Genomic DNA, 21,015 nt, shown 5'->3' with positions numbered 1-21,015 from the left:
CTTTTGTTAGCTTATACCGATTAGGGTGAAAATATGCTAGATTGATGCAAGTTTTGCATGGATATATAGACTTGGCATGTTCAAAGCAATGCAAGACACAAGTTCGACCTATTATCGGTCATCAACCTCTTTAGACTTGATATACCTTTTTTTTTTTAAAGTATAGTATGAACTATTAATATATTTATTCATTAAAGTAATTAATTATATAACCTATCTTTAAATAGACCAATGAGCAAATAATTTAGATGAGGTTGAGAAAGAATGAGATAAGAGAAAGCGATGTGATGTAATAAATACGTGATATTTAATGATGATGTCGTAAGAGGAGAGAGATAGAGAGAGAGAGAATGAAGAGTTGATTGAATGTTGAAAAGTCGTAAGAGGAGAGAGAGAATGAAGAGTTGATTGGATGTTCAAAAGTTAATGATGTCTAAATATCATTGTTGATTTACAATTTGTAAAAAAATATTCTATATTTATTTATTATAATAAGAAATAAAAAGTGAAAATTAGAACCATGCATAAGATATAATGAATGCTTAAAATCAGCCTTACGTGTAAAAAAAGTTAAATCAACAAAAATAATGTATTTAATCAGTTTAAAATTTAGTTCAAAAACATCAACTTTTATTGATCAAAAACTTTTATATATAAATAAAATCAAAGAGATTATAATTTAACAAAATCACGTTAACTCAATGTGATTTCATCAATCTCATAATTCACAACCAAACAAAACATGCTATATAAGCATCTAAAAAAAATCTAAATTGCCTATTGAAAATCTTTGTTTAGCCATATTAGGCCTAGACTAGGCCATATGCATCAATAAGATAGCCTTTTTTCATGTGACAATCACCCCCTACCACTAATACCAATCTCAAACCTAATGGTTTTGAATTAACCATGTGTTCCTAAAATGCAGCTTAGAAACGTCGAAAAAGATGTTGCAAAGAAATGTCTGAATGGTAGGGCTTGTGTCCTTGCTCTCCCCATGTGAAAAAGTACCAAAGAATTGTCTCATCTGACCCTACATTATGCTAAAAATTTGCGAACTTCATGTAACTCTGCCGACAAAAATTGATTATTTAGCATCTTAATGAATATCTAAGATTAATATATTCAGTAAAAAAAAGATTGATTTTTGTACCATTGCACTTGGTAATAAAGCATTTGTAAGTACGCATGAGTTTTCTAGAATATACAAAGTTTTAGACAAATTGAGGCTGCTATGAGTCTTAGCTAAAGAAAGCTCATTGTGATATTTAAATGATGAAACATTCAACACTTAGTCATTTGGGTTAGACTATCTTTATAGGTTAATATCATAACAATTGATGCTTTTGTTGGAAGTTTATATATTCGACAAAGGTTCACCGTTGAGTATTGATAGATGAGTGTAGTTGCCAAAGAAAATAATGGATTACCACCTATTCCTTTCGTCCCAAATTGTATGACGTTTTGACCATTTCACATGTATTAAGAAATGTAATTAATATTGTGTGGGGAAGAGAAATTATGAGTTGTTTTACAAAATTATCCTTAATAAATAGTATGGAAAAGATAAATGAAATAATTGAAAGAAGATGGAGTAATTAATAGTTAAGGATATAATAGGAAAAGTAACATTAATATTTCATTGGTATTGTAAAGCGACATATAATTTGGAACAATTTTTTTTCCAAAGCGACTTACAATTTGGGCCGGAGGGAGTAGTTAGTATTGATAGAGTGGAAGTTGTTGTAGACGTTGGCTATTAAAGAGGTGGTAATGTTATGAGTCTCACGTCAAATAGATAAGAAAACTTAATGTGTGGTATTTTTTTAGGGACTCAATGTGTGTGGTACTTAAACAATAAGTTGTTCCACCTAATCGACTAGTTTTTTGCGTTGAAATTTTCTCATAGATTCAAATCATAATATAGTCTTCTACAATACAATGTTTAAATCCCAGTTAGAAGACGTGTCTATACTTAGTATTCAACATCGCCTCAAACAAGATTCCTTCATGTGGATGGAACATGTGAAAAAATAAAAAGTTTTGTTTTTATAATTTTCTACAAAAAGAATATTTTTATTTTAAAAAAGAAATATTATTGTAAAAGTTTAATATTTCTTTTTATTAAAAAAATCATCTTAAATTTAAATATATATTAGGTCAAAGCTATTTGTGGCAATAAATAGTGCTTCAAGGATGTGTATATGTAACAGTAACCAACTAGATATCAACATGGATATCAGATCAAAGCCCAAACAAGTGAAGCAAAGCTTTTAGGCCCAAAAAAATAGTTATTTAATATTAGTGATTATTATCATGTTCTATAAAAAAGGACACTTCAAAAGGAGTTGGTGTAATCAAACTCTTTTACTTAAAAGGAAAAAAGAAAAGATTCTTTCAAAATTTACTTTAGGACTTATTCATTATTGAACCGGGTTCTACATATGATCGAGTTTAAAGATCTGTTTGGAAGAAGGATTTTGCATTATAAAATTAGTTTCTCTTCTCTACTCTTAAACAAGATAATAATATAGATATTTTTTTAGAGGAAGATAATCGATGTTTTTAAAAATGAATAAAGTGTCGTTGAATATAATCATATATCATGGTATAATCAATCCTTAATTTTGATGTTTTTAACACATAGAAAGAATTAGAAACATATTTTTTTTCATAAGACCTAGTTTAATTACAAATGTCAAAATTGTTAGGTTTAACATTTTATATGGTTATTCAGGTTCGAATTCATTGTCTTTCATTTCATTTATGCGTGTTTTGTTATTATGTGTCACTTGCTACCCTATCCACATATCCCAAAAAAAAAAAACATATTTTTTTATATTTTTAGGTCTCTAATCTTTTCATTAACTCAAATTTTATAAACGGTGCCTACTAATTAAGCACGTTAGATAATAAATCAGATACTAATAACAAGTATTTTATCACTAATGAAAGTAGGTATTCTGGATACATATGTTATAAATATCACATGTTTGAATTTAATAGTTAAGCAATCTTACATACATTTCTTTCAAGCTGGTCATATGTTTGGTTAATTACGCCATTGTAGGGAACTATTTGTACTAATTTTATTTAAAAGTATAAGTAAAATTGATTACGATGGGATAGATATCCATACTGATTGAACCATTAATAACTCAGTTTGCTTTCTAAGAAGGGACTACTGCATGATGCATACTATACAATGTTGGCCCTCCTTCACATATATATCTTGGCAGACACCATGGTCTATGTCAGTATTTTAATTAAATGTCCTTTTCAATCTCACAATTGTTGAATTCTTAGAGGGACAATTCTTATATTTTTAGAATCCTGATGTTAGAAATTAAGAAACTTCAACTTTCAACATGGTGGTGTAGAATTTATAACACGACTTTCTAAGAAAGTATTTTGAGTTTGATTTATGAAGTCGTCTATTTGTAAGGTAGTTAATCATGTGTAAAAAAATTGGTTATCCAACTTCGATTCGAGAATTAATCTCGTAGTAGATCCAAAGAGTTTGTGTTGTATGTGGATATATCAAGAGCGTATTTTTGTAGTAAAAAACCTAAATACGGCGTATTAAGGAAGAAAAAAATTGTTCTAGAGCTAGTGATTATCGCTATTACTAATCATACTAGAATTTTTATTCTTATTTTGTAGAGTAACTTTAGTTGCTAGAAATTCACATTTAAGGTGATTAGTGGTGTGTCCGAGGTTCGAACTCCGGCATCTGTTTATGCATTGTTTCTGTCAACTAAGTTAAAGCTCACATGGACAATACTACTAAAATTGAAATGAACTAACGACGAGACTGAATTTGAGGACAATAACGATTTTAGATGATAATTTAGTTATTTTTGTAGACTAAGGATTCTCCAAACGTAACTAGAAGACCTTAAGGTAATTGAGATCCATTTAAGAAGTTGATATCTCTTAAGATGTGCTTTCTTTAGTAGTGTTTTTTTTGGGTAGTGTCTTAAGATGTGTTTTTTCATACGCATCGAATTCTAGACCAAATAATTAAAAGACATCCGCCTTTATGTCCCACTATATTAATAGATAGATAAAATATTTTATGGTTAAATAAAGTAGGAGTAAAAAAAAGCTAATGCTTTGTACAACATTTAAGATGATGATTGAGCTTTTGTGAAGAAAAAAAAAACAAATTAAGATGATTATTGGGAGAGTTGTTTTCATAGAATAAATATTTAGGCAAGTTGAGTTTCAACACTTTTCCAAAGTGAAGGAAAACTTTAAAGGCAAGGCACCTATAGTACTCTCTGATAGAGATACTTACATATTTTCAATCAATGAATTTGTCACATCCGTAATGGAATTCGAATCCAGTCCTTGTGAGATTAATCATATGTTTGGTTTTAATTTTTTAGGGTAAAAAATGATTATAGATTATGAATTGATTTTATTATGTTTGGATGATTTAAAAGAGAATGGATTTGCTTGTAGAATGATTCTACTTGTAGCGTTTGATTTTTACAAGGGTTAATACATGTTTATCCTCATGTAATATTAGCGATTTCTGGTTTACCCCCTGTAAAAAAAATTGTTTAGATTTCAACCCTGTAATTTGAAGATTCTTTGGTTTTTGACCTTCATGGGTTTTGACCGTACAAAATCAATGATATAGCAGGAGGTAAACCAAAATTTTCTCAAATTACAGGGGGCGAAAGTACCTTAAATTTTATAATTTGATGCCATGAAGATTCAAAACCAAAGAATCTTTAAATTATAGGTTGGAATCTAAACAAATTTTTTTACATGGACTAAACCAAAAATCGCTAATATTATAGGGGTTAACATATATTAACCCCTTTTACAATTGATTTTTGCCTTCAATTTAGTGTTAAACTCACTTTTACTTAAGTAAAGACATCCAAACATAAAGCGCATTACATTCAACTCACTTTTATCCAGAATCAATTCACTTAACATCTTTACCAACATACACTAAGATAAATCTTTAGCAAGTACATCAATCTCTCTCTATTTTCTTAATTATTGGAAGAGTTCGTTAAAAGAATATAAAAATCATTGAATGACAAAAGTTCTGATGAAACAATTTTGACTATACATGTAAGTACTCCTCAAAACTCACAATGATTCCATTTGACTCATTTGATTTGAACAGTAGCATATGGTAAAATAGTAAATGCATTTGATTCATATTGAAAAGCACATTTTCCATAAAACATAGTCCCAATGCCTCTTACTCCATCACATTTTTCTGCATTTGCATGGTCCCAATTATGTCAGCTTTGATGTTGACTCACCTCCCTATTTATTCCAACTCCATTCTCTCAAAAAAATGCAAAATCTCATTTCAATCTTCAACTTGTAATTAATTCTCTTCCTTTATGTCTTCCTTTTTTTCTTTATGTTCACATTAATTCAATTTATACATTGCTTAAGTTTTGTCTGAAATGCTCTTTTGTTGCATTTTTGCAGGAAAAATGTCTCATCTAGGCTTTCTTGTTCTAGGAATTATTTTCTCCTTGATCTCATATGTTCATGGCTATGGTAGAAATTGGGGTTGGATTAATGCACATGCAACCTTCTATGGTGGCAGTGATGCTTCTGGCACAATGGGTATGTATGTATGAAATTAATGTGTGCATAAACATAGCCATAGTTTTAAAATGTGGTTAATTGTTATGCTGCAAACTTTTACATTGCGGTAAAATGCAGTTGAAATTGTGTCTGCATGTCGTTGTAGAGACCTCAAAATCCTTTATACTGCAGTTGCGAATAGCAATATGAAACCATGAGCATAGCTATGAATTTTGTTGGTCAAAGTTATATATTTTTATGTTTCTAGCTATACTTTGTGGATATGTAACCATTGTTTTAATTACCGAACCAGACATCGAACCGTTGAGACTTCTTATTCATGGTTGAACTACCTTAAATTGCTCGAACTTCAACAAAACCCTAATTGAATTGCCAAAACTATCAAGTCATTGTAAAGGGTGGTTCAAGGTTCAACTTGGTTGAACTGTCTGGTTCACTTCGGTTTTTAAAACATTGTTCCATAACTAACAAGAGGGGGGTAACCTTGGCGCAACTGGTAAAGTTGTTGTCATGTGACTGAAATGTCACGGGTTCAAGTCCTGGAAACAGACTATTGTGTAAAAAATATGGTACGACTGCGTACAATACACCAAATGGTGGGACCCTTTCCCGAACCCTACGTATGCGGAAGCTTTAGTGCACCGGGTTCCATAAGTAACAAATGTGTTTGCTAAAGTTTTGTACTTTATGTTTATACTATAATGGTTATGTAACAAAAATCTAAAATTTCAGGTGGTGCATGTGGATATGGAAACTTGTATAGTCAAGGTTATGGGACTAATACAGCAGCACTTAGCACTGCATTATTCAACAATGGTTTGAGTTGTGGTGCATGCTATGAAATTAAATGTGCTAGTGACCCAAAATGGTGTCTCCATGGCTCCATTGTTGTTACTGCCACTAATTTCTGTCCACCTGGTGGTTGGTGTGACCCTCCTAATCACCATTTTGATCTCTCTCAACCTGTTTTCCAACACATTGCTCAATATAAAGCTGGTATTGTTCCTGTTGTTTATAGAAGGTAATTTAATGTTCTCATTTTTTTTTTTTTTACCTTTATCCTTAACAATGTAGGAGGGTTTCTATAGTATTTTTATTTTGGCTTAATTTTAGTAATTTTATGTTTTTGTTTCAGTTTGTTATTTTCGACCCATTAGAATTTTGTTATTTCCCTATTTAAGCTTAACAATTGTAGTCTAAGAGACAATTTGTATTCATTCAATAATATTTTAAAGGCCCACCTCTGAAGAACTTCTGACGTCGTTATTAACAATTTAGATTCTTTACTTTAAAAAAGTTACAATAAGATCTTAAAAATGACTATATAAGTGTAATTTGTGCAAATATCATTATAATATTTTACTACTTGTTTGGCCATGATGCTAACTTTTTTCCTTCATGCATGCTTTTTGATTGAAGGGTAAGGTGTAGAAGAAGAGGTGGAATAAGGTTCACAATCAATGGTCATTCTTACTTCAATTTAGTCCTTGTGACTAATGTTGGAGGCGCTGGTGATGTGCATTCTGTAGCAATTAAAGGTTCAAGGACTAGATGGCAAGCCATGTCAAGGAATTGGGGACAAAATTGGCAGAGCAACTCTTATTTGAATGGACAAAGTCTTTCATTTGTAGTCACCACTGGTAATGGTCATAGTATTGTGTCATTTAATGTTGCCCCACCCAGTTGGTCCTTTGGACAAACCTACACTGGAAGGCAGTTCCTCTACTAACAAACCCTTTAAATGCATATAGTTAAAAAAAAACTAAACTAAGTCATAGTTAAGGTGTGTGCTGTATCTGACACATGTCAGTGAACGGACACTTTATATTGAAAGTATTTAGTATTCAACAAGTGTTAGTGGCGTGTCTGATATCCAACACTTTATATTAAAAGTGTGTCTAGTATTCGACATGTGTCAATGGTGTGTCCAACATTTGATATGTTCAATATCAAACACCACCGTGACATCGACATATATAGTTAGATCCGATCACTTCTATTTACTCAAATGAGTAATGGTGTCTATATGTATCTACATCGTCGTTATCGTATTCGTATTTGTGTCAATGCTTCATAGGTGTTGATATTTGGCACAACTAAAATGGTGTAGTCTATAAAATATACTTTAATTTATATTAATAGTTATTTTTCCCCCAAAAATAATTCTTTCCTTAATATATGTCTCAAGGGTACTTTAGTTTTTAGCTGAGGATGATAAAGGGGAAAAAGTACTTCTATTTGAAAAGAGTAGGATGCAATTTGTTAAGTCATGCGATGAATTTAGCAAATTAGATTCTAGCTTTATCCAGGAAAAAGGAAGAAAAAAACCTTTACAATATTGTTTAAGTATATTCTTCTTGTACTTGAAACTACTATTGAATAAGAAATGTGAATGCTTCATTTGTGTAATAAAAATTAAATACAAATTTTTTACATCCAAAAAGTTCATTGCACAAATTGTTTGCTGAAAAAATGAATTCCCTTGTTGGATAAAAATGTTGCGATATAATGATTTTTACTTATTGTTATCTTGCCTCAAACGGAAATTAGAGATGCCACAAGTGTTAATGGACCAACGTCAGAGCAAACTGGACGATATCGGTTAACTATATTGAAATATTTTTAAAAATATTTCTATAAGGTCGCTTTTTCTCCATTCGGAACTAACACACAAAACAATACAAGCAGTTTTCGTCTCTAACTTTCAAGAAGTTGCGATTTTGGCTTCCTAAAAAAACTATAAAATCGTCCCCTAAATTTTGCAATTGTAGTAGTTTTGGCCCTCAAAGCTAATTTTTGGTAAAAAATAATAAAAAAATAACACATAGCACCTCACTTAGGGTGCCACGTCAGCGTAGACCGGGTCAAAATTGGTCTTGGGGCCAAAACTGCCACATATGCAAAACTTAGGGAACTCTTTTGTAGTTTTTTTTCTTAGGAAATCAAAATCACAACTTTAGGAAAGTTAGAGAGTTAAAACTGCTATTAAGCCTAATACAAAATGAAAACTACAATACCTAACTCAACATATATTTAACATACATGCAAAAACTCGAGTTGCAAATGGCTCTACTTGGACAATTTCAATCATTCAATAGATCTCCTTTTTCTGTATCTAAATTCAACACACGAAAATCATTAGCATATAAAAAAACACAATAAATTAGTCTATTTCTGTATCTAAATTCAACACACGAAAATCATTAGCATATAAAAAAACACAATAAATTAGTCTACCTTCAAACTCTTGATAAAATAGATAACCGCAAAACAAATTAAAAAAAAATAAAAAAAAGGTGAAGCAAACTTGTTCCGGAAGCACTTGTGGTGGTATAACCTAACGAGACAAAGCTTCCGATTTAGTGGTTTGTTACATCCAGCAAAAAAAGCGAAGAATTAAATCAAAATCAAAAGCCAATCAAAATTGATAAAAAAAAAAATGATCAAGAACAAAACAATTTTAAAGCAAAATAAACAATTCAATCTTTATTAAATTATTTACAAATATGGTTCTTTACAATATGCCACGTACAAAGTAATTTGTATAATTTACTGTTGAAGATGACAAGCCAAATCACATGCACAATATAAAAAATACTAACAAATATCGCAATAGAAACAACTTTGTCCTCGAAGCTAAACTTGACAGCTACGCAAAAAGTTGACAACACAAAAATTCATTGACATTGATCTTAGACTTGAACTTGGTAATCACAAATCGTTTTCTTAAGCAAAGACATATGAAAATAGGTGAATTAATTGATTAGGTAGTTGCAATCTATAGGCCACCTCTCCAAAACCATGACAATTTGAAAGCTCATTAGGTGTTGTTTGTGAGGTCGTCGCAGTTTCAAAAAACTCATTCTCCAGTTACAAAACTCGTGTCTTTCTCTTCTTATAAGCATAGCTAACCTTGCTAACCTTGCTGAGCTCTATAAAATGAGATCTTAGTTGTTTTAGAGTCTCATTACTCTCATTCAATCCAATGCTACAACATCAATCTTAGTCTCATTAAATAAAAACTATCAAAATGCTTAATCTCATTAGATTAAAAATATTAAAATGCTAACGGGTTGTTCTTCCATAGACTGCGAGTCTTGTTAGCGGGTTGTCTTTCATAGACTACGAGTCTTCCAACAGGCACATGATAGCTGGTATTGTACCAAGTTTTGGGCTGATCTGAAGCAAAACATCTCAAATAATTTTCCAACGCCTATTTATCATCTTTGTTTGCAAGTATAACTCATCTCTAACTTAGTGTCATGCAGCTTAAATAATTTCAGCAAAAAATTGCTAACAAATAATGGATCCTTATCACTGTCAAAACGGGTCGCACTAAATTGACAAATATTAAAATTATCCAATATTTATAAGAAAAGTATCTTATATGTAAATATTTTTAAATATAATACCTTGTTCATCACCCTTTTTTTTTTCTTCTCTCTTTTCATCACATCAACAACATATCAGATATATCACGTCAATTTCTCTATCTCTTTCTCTCTCAAGGTGTCAAAGAGTTTTGGTGTTTATCAATCTTTTTCGTAACTATAAAGTTTAAGTGATTTTTGTATTATAATAACTATATAAATAATTAGTTCTCACATTTTATAAAAATTGGTAGCTTTATAAAAGATGGACTAAAAATAGACAAATATTTTATAGAAACTAAATTGCATTCATTGATAGATAGCTATCACAGACATTGTTGAAGTTTGAACTCCAAATTCCCTAATTTTCTGTACTCAAAAGTGTGTAAATCTAACCGCTAAATTACTTGAGAAAAAAAAATCTAAATTACAGGGACTAAAACATATTTAACATTTTTATGAATTATAAAATATATTTTTTCAAAGATATCTCAACAATCCTTTTTTTATCGACACTTATATACAAAAGAATAAAATATTTTGGCGTGACTTTTTTCTTTCCAATTTTGTCCTTTATATAAACTGTTTCAACTATAATTTAATATTTTTTATTTAATTAAATAATCAAAAGTTCAAATATAAATTTTAATATAAAAAGGATACTATGTTTCGTGTAACATTTTTTCTTTGAATTTATCGTTTAATTAAACTTTTTCCACAATTTTACCATTGTGTGCCAATCAAGTAATTTAATTTTTGTATAATTGAAACTTCTATTGTTTTGACTGATAATGATCATCCCTAATGCTTTTTTTTATATGTAGAATCATATGATCATCCCTGATGCTTTCTTTACTTACTGTTCGTTTTTATAATTTCAAATTGATGGTAAACGTGATTTTAAAAAGATGATAAAAAACGTGTTGTAATGAATGTTTATCTTTAAGAGTAAAATAAAATACATTACAAGCCGTGTGAAGTTTTGCTACATGATGAACTAAAAAATGAAATTAAATATAATAGAAAAAATAATCAATCCTTTATTTTTTATTTTTTGAAAGATCAATCTTTTATTAATATTCCTCTAAAAAAATCTTTTATTAATTTTGTTAAATGACATTAAATTTGGGCATACTATTTTTTTTACTAAAACCATTTATAATATAAAATGAAACCAACAAAGATTTGTTCTAGGAAAATAGACTAATTAAACTCCCATAACATGGTCAACCAAAGTTTGAATTTTGCTGAAAATGTATTCATATTAGTGTCTAACATACTTAAAAAATATAATCTCCTCCTTTGGAGAAAAATAATACAACCAGATTGAAGAGGAAAAAAGAATATATATATATATATATGTTGATGGTTCACAATATGAATGTGTAAATACAAAAGTTCAAATATTGTGCATCATGCATCATATGTTTCACTTGAGCATACATATTAGCAATGGCCATCACATATAACATAAGAAGTGTATTGCACACAACACACATTAGTTTGGCAAAGTTAAACCGTAATGTGAGGTTTGCAATCATAAGAAGTGTATGTGTGGTTATGTGGTAACAAGAATTATTTTTCAGTAAATTAATTATGATTAAAAGTGAGTTAAAGATACAGTGATTTATGTTTGGATACATTTATATGAAAGTGCGTTGAATTAATAGCTACAAATCTTAACTTCAAGTAGAATTAATTCTAGTGACAAAATCAATTTTATTCCAAAACAACTTAACTTGTCATTATCAATTCACCTTCAAATTCAATGTACTAATTTGACTTGGGACCTTGAAGTGTGCTCTTCCTCAAGGTCTTAGATTCAATTCTATCTCATGTAAATTTGGATAGGTTAATTTAGTTTCTGTTGAGATGTGACTCAAAAATCATGGTTTGGAAAAAACTTGAAATCGTGACACGATTTTGCAATGTCGAGAGCTGTTTCGAAGGGTGCCCAATCGTGACACGATTTTGGGGAAACGTGACACGATTTTCGGCTTGGGAAAGTTTTCAGGATAAGGTTGGTCGTACCTTGGGTCGTACGTACCAAATGTGTCATGATTTGGGAAATCGTGATACGATTTTGTCCGGATCTGAACACATTATAAGCATTCTTTGACCCATTTGTTGAGCAAGCTTGGTGAATCTCATGGAAACCAAAGGAGGGAACTTTTAGGGTTTTAGATACTAAAGGTTGAGGGTCTTTGGGTGAGGTTCAAAGCTTCAAGATGTGAATCTTGGAGAACCAAAAGAGGGGGGCTCTTGTGAAAAGGGTTGGTTCCTTTTGGAGAAGATTCATGGGGTTGGGAAACACATGAGTGGAGAGTCATTTGTGAGCAACTTGGGTGAGTCTTGTAAAACCAAAAGAGAAAATCCTTAGTGAAATCAAAGGCTAAGGGTTGGTTCTTTTTGGGGGTTAGATTCTAGAGTTGGGAAACAATTGTAAACACCTTGGGAGAGTGAAAATCACAAGTGTCTTGTTCATTGGTGAGATTGGGAAAATAGGTAGAAATTAGGGTTGTTCTTTGTGAGCTTGTTGAAACTAATTTCTTGTAACCCATTTTGTATCTCTTTGTAAGAACTCATTGATAGTGGATTGGAGAGATCAATCTCTCCTCCAGAGTAGGTCATGATTGGACCGAACTAGGTGAACAATCTCTTGGGGTTGTTGTCTATTTTTCTCTACTCTCTTTATCTTGTTTATCCTTTGGTTAGATTATGGTTTTGCTATGCATTTGTTTTCTAGATTAGATCTAGATTGTTGCTATTGCTTTTGGTTATTTACATTTGATTATTGGTTGCCATTGATACTTGCTCCACATATCATAGTTTGTATTGGTGTGAGTTTTGTGCATCAAATTCACAACAATTTCTTAAAAAAAATATGTATACACTTCAAAATCAATCTTCAACTTTCTAAAATTGGAACCAAACATACACACACGAAGTTGAGGTGATTATGAAAATTAAGGTTAACAAACCCTAACGGATTGTTTGAAACCGTAGAATGTAAACAATTGAAACCTCAAAGCAAAGAAAGTTTTATGAATTGTGTGTACAGTTGGAGGCATTATGTGGCGGAGCCATGTTCGCTCTTGTGCAAGCATGTGCCACCACAAATTTTGAAATTTTCATATCCATCCTATATAATACTATATCAAAGATTTTCAGAAGTAGTCCCCGTGAACTTAACTCAGTTAGTAAGGACAATGCATAATATATGCAAGGTCCGAGATTCAAACCCCAGCCACCACAAAAAAAAAAAAAAAGATTTCCAGCAGCACCATAACTTACATATACACATAGTATTATAAATAGAGTCATGTTAACTAGTACCCCAGAACACTGGTTAAGAAAGTAAAAAATAGAAATTTTTACTAGAAAACAACAAACTTTTGACTTTTAAAAGTTGAACATACCACTTTTTAACAATTTCTAATGTAAATTTCTATATTAATCTTCTTAACTAGTGCTCCAAGGATATTAGTTAACATTTCCCTAATAACAATTATAGAAGTTCTTTCTTTCTAAAAAAAATGTTCTAGTCAACATATTTTTGAAAAACTTATTTTATTCTATTTTTATTTTAGAATAAAGAAAATCCACTAAAAATTATTGTAATATTTTTTATATATATTTAATGTTAGAAATTTATATGTAAATATTGCCCCCACTACTTGAAATTTCTGGCTCCACCACTAGAGGCATATATAAAATAGTTTTACTACATATTGCCCCCACTACTTGAAATTGCTGGCTCCGCCACTTGAGGCATATATAAAATAGTTTTACATTATCGATGTATATAAATTAAACACAAACATAAATGTTTAACACACTTTTTTGTTTAATATAATTAATGTTATTTTTATGTATTTTTGACATCAATAACAAAAATTTATAATAAAACAGTGAAGAGCTAAAATGGTATTAACTTAAATGATACTAATGATCATTTTACGATCGTCTTCCAGAAGATTTTAACTTCATATTTGAGATATCGAGGTAAAACAAATCTTTATAAAGACCTAATATCAAGAGTTAAATATGTTTTTAGTTCCTAAAAAATTACAAACTTTCAAGTTTAGTTCCTACAAAAAGTTTATTCACTTTTGGTCCTTGTTTTCATTTTATAAGGACTATTTTGGAAAAGTGTCTATTTTTTGTTAAAAGTTTTCAAAATAGGGACTATTCTTACAAACTACTAAATTATGGAGGACGAAAATTACCATTAAAATTTTATAGAGACTAAACATAAAAACTTATGATTTTATAGGGACTAAAAACATATTTAACTCTAATATCAATTATGGAATAAAAATAAATTAATTAAATTTCTTTGGTAAAATTCTAAAGGAAATAAAGCATGAATTAAAAAAAAAAAATCGGTCATAATTATCAATAATGTGCTAGAAAAAGATTCCAAACCAATTATCGTTGGATTTAGCATAAGTGACTAGTCTTCATAACGTGAAGAATCAAAATTTGAATTTCAACTAAAAAGGATACTTATATTTGGTGTTCATTTGTTTCGATCGAATAGCATTACTTCTCCATATGGATGAAACTATGTGGAATAAAAAAAAATACACCATTGTTTTTGATAAAAAGATACAAAGAAATAATATTTTTTTTAAGAAATACAAAGAAATAAATTAATAGGTTGCTTCCAACATTACCTGTATATCAAATAAATACTTTTTTTAGGGGCAAACAAATACTTTTAAGGAGTTTAATTTGATGCGTTTAATTTCGCATCAAGGTTGCTTCTAACTTGGCATCTTAATCCTAGACAAGTTGTACTCCATGCCATGAAATGTCACCTATCTTATGAGTTGTGCATCAGTGAGGTAGTTGAGGTCATCGTGGGGTATTACTAGTTTTGGTTTGGGGTGAGAGGGTTTAGGTGAAATATGTGCTAAAATGGAGTAACATGAGGTACCGTTGGTGAGACTAATGAGTCGAGATGAAAGAGTCACTTGACCCAATTGCTTCGAATGATTTGTTGAGTGTTGTTGTTCTCACATCAAGTGTTTACTAAAAGCACGTTGAAATGACAAAAAATCTATTGGTAGTTAACTACATTCAATGTTTTAGTTATAAGTCAGCTGTAGTTGATTATTGTTGGGATGTTTTTGGTCTTTTTATGTGTTTCTAGAAAACGATGGATGTGACAAAAGCAATTCTCTGACTTCTGAGGGTTATATAGTGAGTGAGTTTGTAGTCCGTTGGCCACAATACATGGGTGATAGTGATTGGTTTGATCGTTGAGTAGTTCAACTGATTTGAATTAAATGATAATAAGTTGAAGATTCTTTTGTACAAAAAAAAAGTTGAAGATTCTGGATTCGAACTTAAATGAGAGGAAAAAGAGTCTAATTTTACAACTGTCACTCATATTATTAACATTGTCCATTCAAAAAACATGAGTGACAACAACCCTAAGGTAGGCATGGCTAACGTGGATAGAAGAGGTGGTTGGATATCTAACAAAAGTCTCAACATAATAATAAAACAAATAAGTATACGAGAATAACTGGATTTTTTCAAAATGAAAATTTTGAATAAAGAATTATAGGGGGTTGGATAGTTCAATTCATTTTAGTGATCAAGGGTTGAGATTTAGGGTTCAAGTCGAGAAAAAATTGATATGATAATTAACATATTAACAATTGTCATTTAAAAAAGAATAACTAAATTATAATAGTAATTTAATTTGAAATTAAAAATGAGGGAATGGGCTTAATTTCATTGATGATTATAATATAGAAAGTACAAGGATTGAATGTTGTAACAAAGAGCAATTGACGTTGGATTATGATTATGGAACCTTATTTATTATTGATTATTATAACCGGTGTCTTCTATCACTATTTATAATAAAGTGCAATGTGTTGTAGTAGTGCGATTGTGATTGATGTTCAATGGATATATGATTTGATCAACGGTTAAATTATATTATGCTTTAGAAGTTATATGGAGACTTGATACATATGACATGTATCTCCATGTCAATATATTGTCTAATGAGCCATGGGAGTTTGTATTCCCAACATTTGCAAAGGATCGCTCGATTGAGATTGTCTTAACTTTCTCTTTTTTTAAGATGACGGTTTCTCCATACCGTTGATACTCTTTTCAGACCTCAAGTGCATAATTTAAACGAACTACTAACCTTGGAAATTGAATTTTTAAATGTTGTAGTGTCCCACCGAGTGTGCCAAAATTAATGATGGAAGTGTAAATTTAGTCGAGGTTTGGGCTAAATTTCTTCAACTATGATTCCCTTTGTTTAAAGGGATTGACGTTAAGAGAGCAACTTTGACCCTCGTGATTGTTGGATCTAATTAATATCGATAAAACTTCTCTACCATATCGTTTAAAGGGATGAAATTATGATTCCATAAAACTTCTCTACCATATCGTTAGCAAGAACGGGTCGAAACTCGAAAGAAAGGACAAATGAAAAAGAGATAAATTGAAATTCGGAGGATTGTTGCATCTAATATCAATCACCATGAATAAAGATATGTTCTTTAAATGAATTTATTATTTATTATGTTGAAATCTTATATTTTCAATGTGATAGTTTTTTTTTTGGTAAAATAAAAAAAAAACGGTAGATGCCCAATGTGCAATGTTTTTTAATCAAAAAAGAAAGGAAAAAAAAAATAACAAACTTACGGATATCAAACAAAGACGTACATGGCCAAGTCAAAGAACATGAAATAGTAATTAGGCTTAATTAAACGCACTTTTGACCCCCTATGTTTGCCATGGTAGCAATTTACAGAGGGTGGTGATGCAAACCATGCTTTTCATGAGGTTATTAGTGGTGGAGAAATGGAACACCGTCGTTTTGTGTGGATGAGGAAGGAAGTACGCAAGGATGATGAACTCGTTGAGCAAAAAGAGAAGAAAGTTGATGATGAGCGTTTGATGAGAAAGAATCGCCATCGCCATGCAAAACATATTCGTGATCATTATCATAAGAAGAAGAATAGTGGAGGTGGTTTTCCTGGGATTCCGGTTCACAAAAATGGTGAAGAAACAACGGTTATGATAGAAAAACATTATATTCCTACCAAATATTCGTATGTTTCACTTTGCTTTCATATTCCTTCTTTAATATGCATTTTCTTCTTCATTATGTGCATTTATTTCTAGTTATTCTACTTTAAGACTGATGCATGCATGATTGTTCATTCATTAATCAACTTGTTGGTACAGTCGAGATAAGTTGCTGGCTTTCTTGGAGGAACATTGCATGTTTGAAAATGCTATAGATCAATCCAATGGTGAAGAAAGTACTTTTGCTTTCGATTTCCTTTATTTACCTATTGATTTCAAGTACACTGCCAAAATAACTTCAATCACTGGAATTTTTTTTTGTGTGTGTGAATTGTTGATGTGTTCATACACTGCTAATTGTGACATTGTTTAATTAATTTGCAGAACTGAGTTAAACAATGGCTATGCCTTTGTGAATTCACTAAGCATTAGGCAGCTTGGAAATAACTTCATTTTTTTTTTACCTTTACCCATAACAATATGTGAAGTGGATGCACAATTTAGATTGTTTATGTTAAAAAAATGTTACAATAAGATCTTAAAAATGACTATGTAAGTGTAATTTGTGAAAATATGATTAATCTTTTACTACTTGTTTGGCCATGATGCTAACTTTTTTTTTTTTCATGCATGGCTTTTGATTGAAGGGTAAGGTGTAGAAGAAGAGGTGGCATAAGGTTCACAATCAATGGTCATTCTTACTTCAATTTAATCCTTGTGACTAATGTTGGAGGTGCAGGTGATGTGCATTCTGTAGCAATCAAAGGTTCAAGGACTAGATGGCAAGCCATGTCAAGGAATTGGGGACAAAATTGGCAGAGCAACTCTTATTTGAATGGACAAAGTCTTTCATTTGTAGTCACCACTGGTAATGGTCATAGTATTGTGTCATTTAATGTTGCCCCACCCAGTTGGTCCTTTGGACAAACCTACACTGGAAGGCAGTTCCTCTACTAACCAACCCTTTAAATGCATCTTGCATATAGTAAAAAAATAACTAAACTAAGTAATAGTTAAAGATGTGTCATGTATCTGACACGTGTCAGTGGAGCGGACATATTTAGTATTCAATAAGTGTTAGTGGCGTGTCTGATATTCAACACTTCATATTAAAAGTGTGTTTAGTATTCGACATGTGTTAGTGGTGTGTTCGATATGTGATATGTTCAATATCAAACACCACCACGACATCAATATATATAGTTACATCCGATCGCTTCTATTTACTCAAATGAGTAATGGTGTCTATATGTATCTACATCGTCACTATCGTACTTGTATATGTGTCAATAACTAAAATGGTGTGGTCTTAATAGTTATTTTTTTCCCCAAAAATAATTCTTTCCTTAATATATGCCAAGTCTCAAGGTACTTTAGCTTTTAGCTGAGGGTGATAAAGGGGAAAGTACTTCTATGATGCAATTTGAAGTTAGGTGGCATTTAGGGTGGGAATGGGAAAGAATTTCTCACTATGGGAAACTTATTTTATACCATTAAATTAGAAAGGAACACTGATTTTATCATGGTCTTTCCACACTATATTTTCTTCCTTTCTCTTTCACTGCATCATAATCCGCCGCCATTCTTTCTCTCCCCTAGCTCCCGATCCCCAAACAACACTAACAAACGGCAGATGATTTAATTTAGATGTTTTTTTTATTTATTTATAAAACTTATTTTGAGAATTGGTATCATTTACATAGAGAATGAAGACACTCAAATCCTTAATTTTTAAAACCATTGTAGACATTTTTTGAGGGAAAAACCATTGTAGACATGAATGTAAGATTCCAGATCTATGAAGTACTCCATTGTTGTAGTAGTTTTTTTGCGAACAAAAGAAATGTATCGCATTTCACGTCTTGAAACCCATAAAAACAAATTAGCAACTGGTTTGTGAAAAGAACCATCTTGAAGAAGACTAAAAGGGGGACACTACCGAAAAGTAAAGAGAGGATGGTGGGGGATTCCACAAACACAAGATGTATTCACTTGGATGAAGGATTTTGTTTCAATTTAATTGTGTCGAGAGAACAAACAAGAGGTTTTCACCAGATGCATTGGTTAGAATTCTAGATCTGAAAGTTCAAAGAAAATGTGAAAGAGAAAGGAAAAAAATATAGTGTAGAAAGACCATGATAAAATTAATGTTCCTTCTTAATCTAATGATGTAAAACAACTTTTCCATAGTGTGAAACTCTTTCCCGTTCCCACCCTAAATGCCACCTTGAAGTTAAGTCATGTGATGAGTAAATGGGATTCTAGCTTTACTCAGAAAAAAGAAGAAAAAACCTTTACAATATTATTTAAGTATATTCTTCTTGGGTGTACCTATTATTGAATAAGAAATGTCAATGCTTCATTTGTATAATAAAAATTAAATGCACATTTTTACATCCAAAAAGTTCATTGCACAAATTGTTTTCTGAAAATGGCTGGCTGCTGTGACTTTGAATGGATTCCCTTGTTGGATAAAAATGTTGCAATGCAATGATTTGTACTTATTGTTACCTTGCCTCAGACAGAAATTAGAGATGACACAAGTGTTAATGTACCAATGTCTTAGCAAACTGACCATTATATTGAAATATTTTTGAACATATTCCTATAACTACAAGGTCACTCCTTTCGGAACGAACACATAGAATAATACAAAATGAAAACTACAATATCAAACTCCATAGATATTTAGCTTACATGCAAAAACTTGAGTTGCAAATACCTCTATTTGGACAATTCCAATCATTCAAGAGATCTATCTCTTCTGCCTTTTTTGTATCTAAGTTAAACACACAAAAATCATGAGCATATTAAAAAAAAGGTGCCGAGGCACTTGTGGTAGAATCTAATGAGAGAAAGCCTCCGATTTAGTGGTAAATCAAAGTCAAAAGCTAATGAAAACCGATCAAAGTTAAAAAAGTAATCGAGGACAAAACAATCTTCAAAACAAGATAAATCATTCCATTTTTATTAAGTTTTTACAAGATATTTCATATGCTCTTTACATATCCTTTACAACCATCTAAGTCTGAATAATATAAACAGCCTGGTGGTTAACACTTTAAAAGGTTTTGGATTAACGCTACAGATGTTAGGGTTGTATTGTATTACATAGACTATCTCCAAAACAGTATTGCAATTAACATATAAGATATCCAATTTAATAAGTTTTAACCTAATCTGAGGCAAAACATTCAAATAACAATCAAAACATATATCTATCACGTCTGATTGTCCATCAGTTTTCGGGTGATAAGCATAACTCCTCTGTAACATAGTTCTTTGAAGCTTAAATAATTCCAGCCAAAAATTGCTAACAAATAAGGGATCCTTGTCACTATCAAAATAGGTCACCTTAAATTGACAAATATTGAAATTACCCGATATTTTTAAAAGGAGTATCTTATATTCAAATGTTTTTAAATTTCATAACTCATTCATCACCTTATTTTATATTATTTTGTCTTTTTTCATTTCTTTCTATCACATCAACAACATATTACATCAAGAATAGTGATATATGTACAACCATTTGGGACAACGACAACTTTGTTGACAACTTTCATTTTCTCTCTTCTCATTGGTCCAAAACAATAGAGAGAGAGAGAGAGAGAGAGAGAGAGAGAGAGAGAGAGAGATGAAGGGAGAGAATAAGAATAGAATATGAGTATGAGATAGAAAGTTGTCAAAAAGTTGTAATAAAATGGTTGCACAAATATCATTTCTCTTGCATCAATTTCTCTATCTCTTTCTTTCTCAAGGTGTCAAAGATTTTTGGATGTTTAATTGTTTATCAATCATTTTCTAACTATAAAATTTAAGTAATTTTTGTATTATCATAACTATATAAATAATTAGTCCTCACATTTTATAAAAATTGGGAACTTTATAAAAGATATGATTAAAAATAGCCAAATATTTTGTACAAACTAAATAGCCATGTTAATTGAGAAAACAGTGTAAATTGCCATAAAAAAATTATAGG

General features: G+C 30.8%; 2 protein-coding genes across 2 annotated transcripts; both read left to right on the top strand.

The window, feature by feature from the left end:
• Positions 1 to 5,215: 5,215 nt before the first annotated feature.
• Positions 5,216 to 7,708, top strand: LOC11422068 (expansin-A10). Its single transcript, XM_003618465.3, has 4 exons — positions 5,216 to 5,355; positions 5,467 to 5,607; positions 6,322 to 6,610; positions 7,009 to 7,708. Exons 2-4 carry the CDS (start codon positions 5,472 to 5,474, stop codon positions 7,316 to 7,318), a joined length of 735 nt encoding a protein of 244 aa, XP_003618513.1. The 5' UTR covers positions 5,216 to 5,355; positions 5,467 to 5,471; the 3' UTR covers positions 7,319 to 7,708.
• A 9,094-nt stretch (positions 7,709 to 16,802) lies between these two features.
• On the top strand, positions 16,803 to 17,987 carry LOC11412295 (expansin-A5). The gene is made up of 3 exons (XM_024786012.1): positions 16,803 to 17,053; positions 17,190 to 17,266; positions 17,770 to 17,987. The coding sequence occupies exons 1-3, from the start codon at positions 16,803 to 16,805 to the stop codon at positions 17,985 to 17,987; spliced, it is 546 nt and encodes a 181-aa protein (XP_024641780.1).
• Positions 17,988 to 21,015: the final 3,028 nt, after the last annotated feature.

Source organism: Medicago truncatula, chromosome 6 (genome assembly GCF_003473485.1).
Source record: "Medicago truncatula cultivar Jemalong A17 chromosome 6, MtrunA17r5.0-ANR, whole genome shotgun sequence".
Lineage (NCBI taxonomy): Eukaryota > Viridiplantae > Streptophyta > Magnoliopsida > Fabales > Fabaceae > Medicago > Medicago truncatula.
Note: the sequence above shows the minus strand (reverse complement) of the source record. Positions and strands in the feature narration are given on the sequence as shown.

Bases quoted from the DNA above. Each gene is read 5' to 3' on its own strand.
- LOC11422068 (XM_003618465.3), top strand. From the start codon at position 5,472: ATGTCTCATCTAGGCTTTCTTGTTCTAGGAATTATTTTCTCCTTGATC. The intron at 5,608-6,321 runs GTATGTATGTAT...CTAAAATTTCAG, and splicing joins TGATGCTTCTGGCACAATGG to GTGGTGCATGTGGATATGGA. The intron at 6,611-7,008 runs GTAATTTAATGT...TTTTGATTGAAG, and splicing joins GTTCCTGTTGTTTATAGAAG to GGTAAGGTGTAGAAGAAGAG.
- LOC11412295 (XM_024786012.1), top strand. From the start codon at position 16,803: ATGGAACACCGTCGTTTTGTGTGGATGAGGAAGGAAGTACGCAAGGAT. The intron at 17,054-17,189 runs GTATGTTTCACT...TTGTTGGTACAG, and splicing joins TATATTCCTACCAAATATTC to TCGAGATAAGTTGCTGGCTT. The intron at 17,267-17,769 runs GTACTTTTGCTT...TTGGAGGTGCAG, and splicing joins TCAATCCAATGGTGAAGAAA to GTGATGTGCATTCTGTAGCA.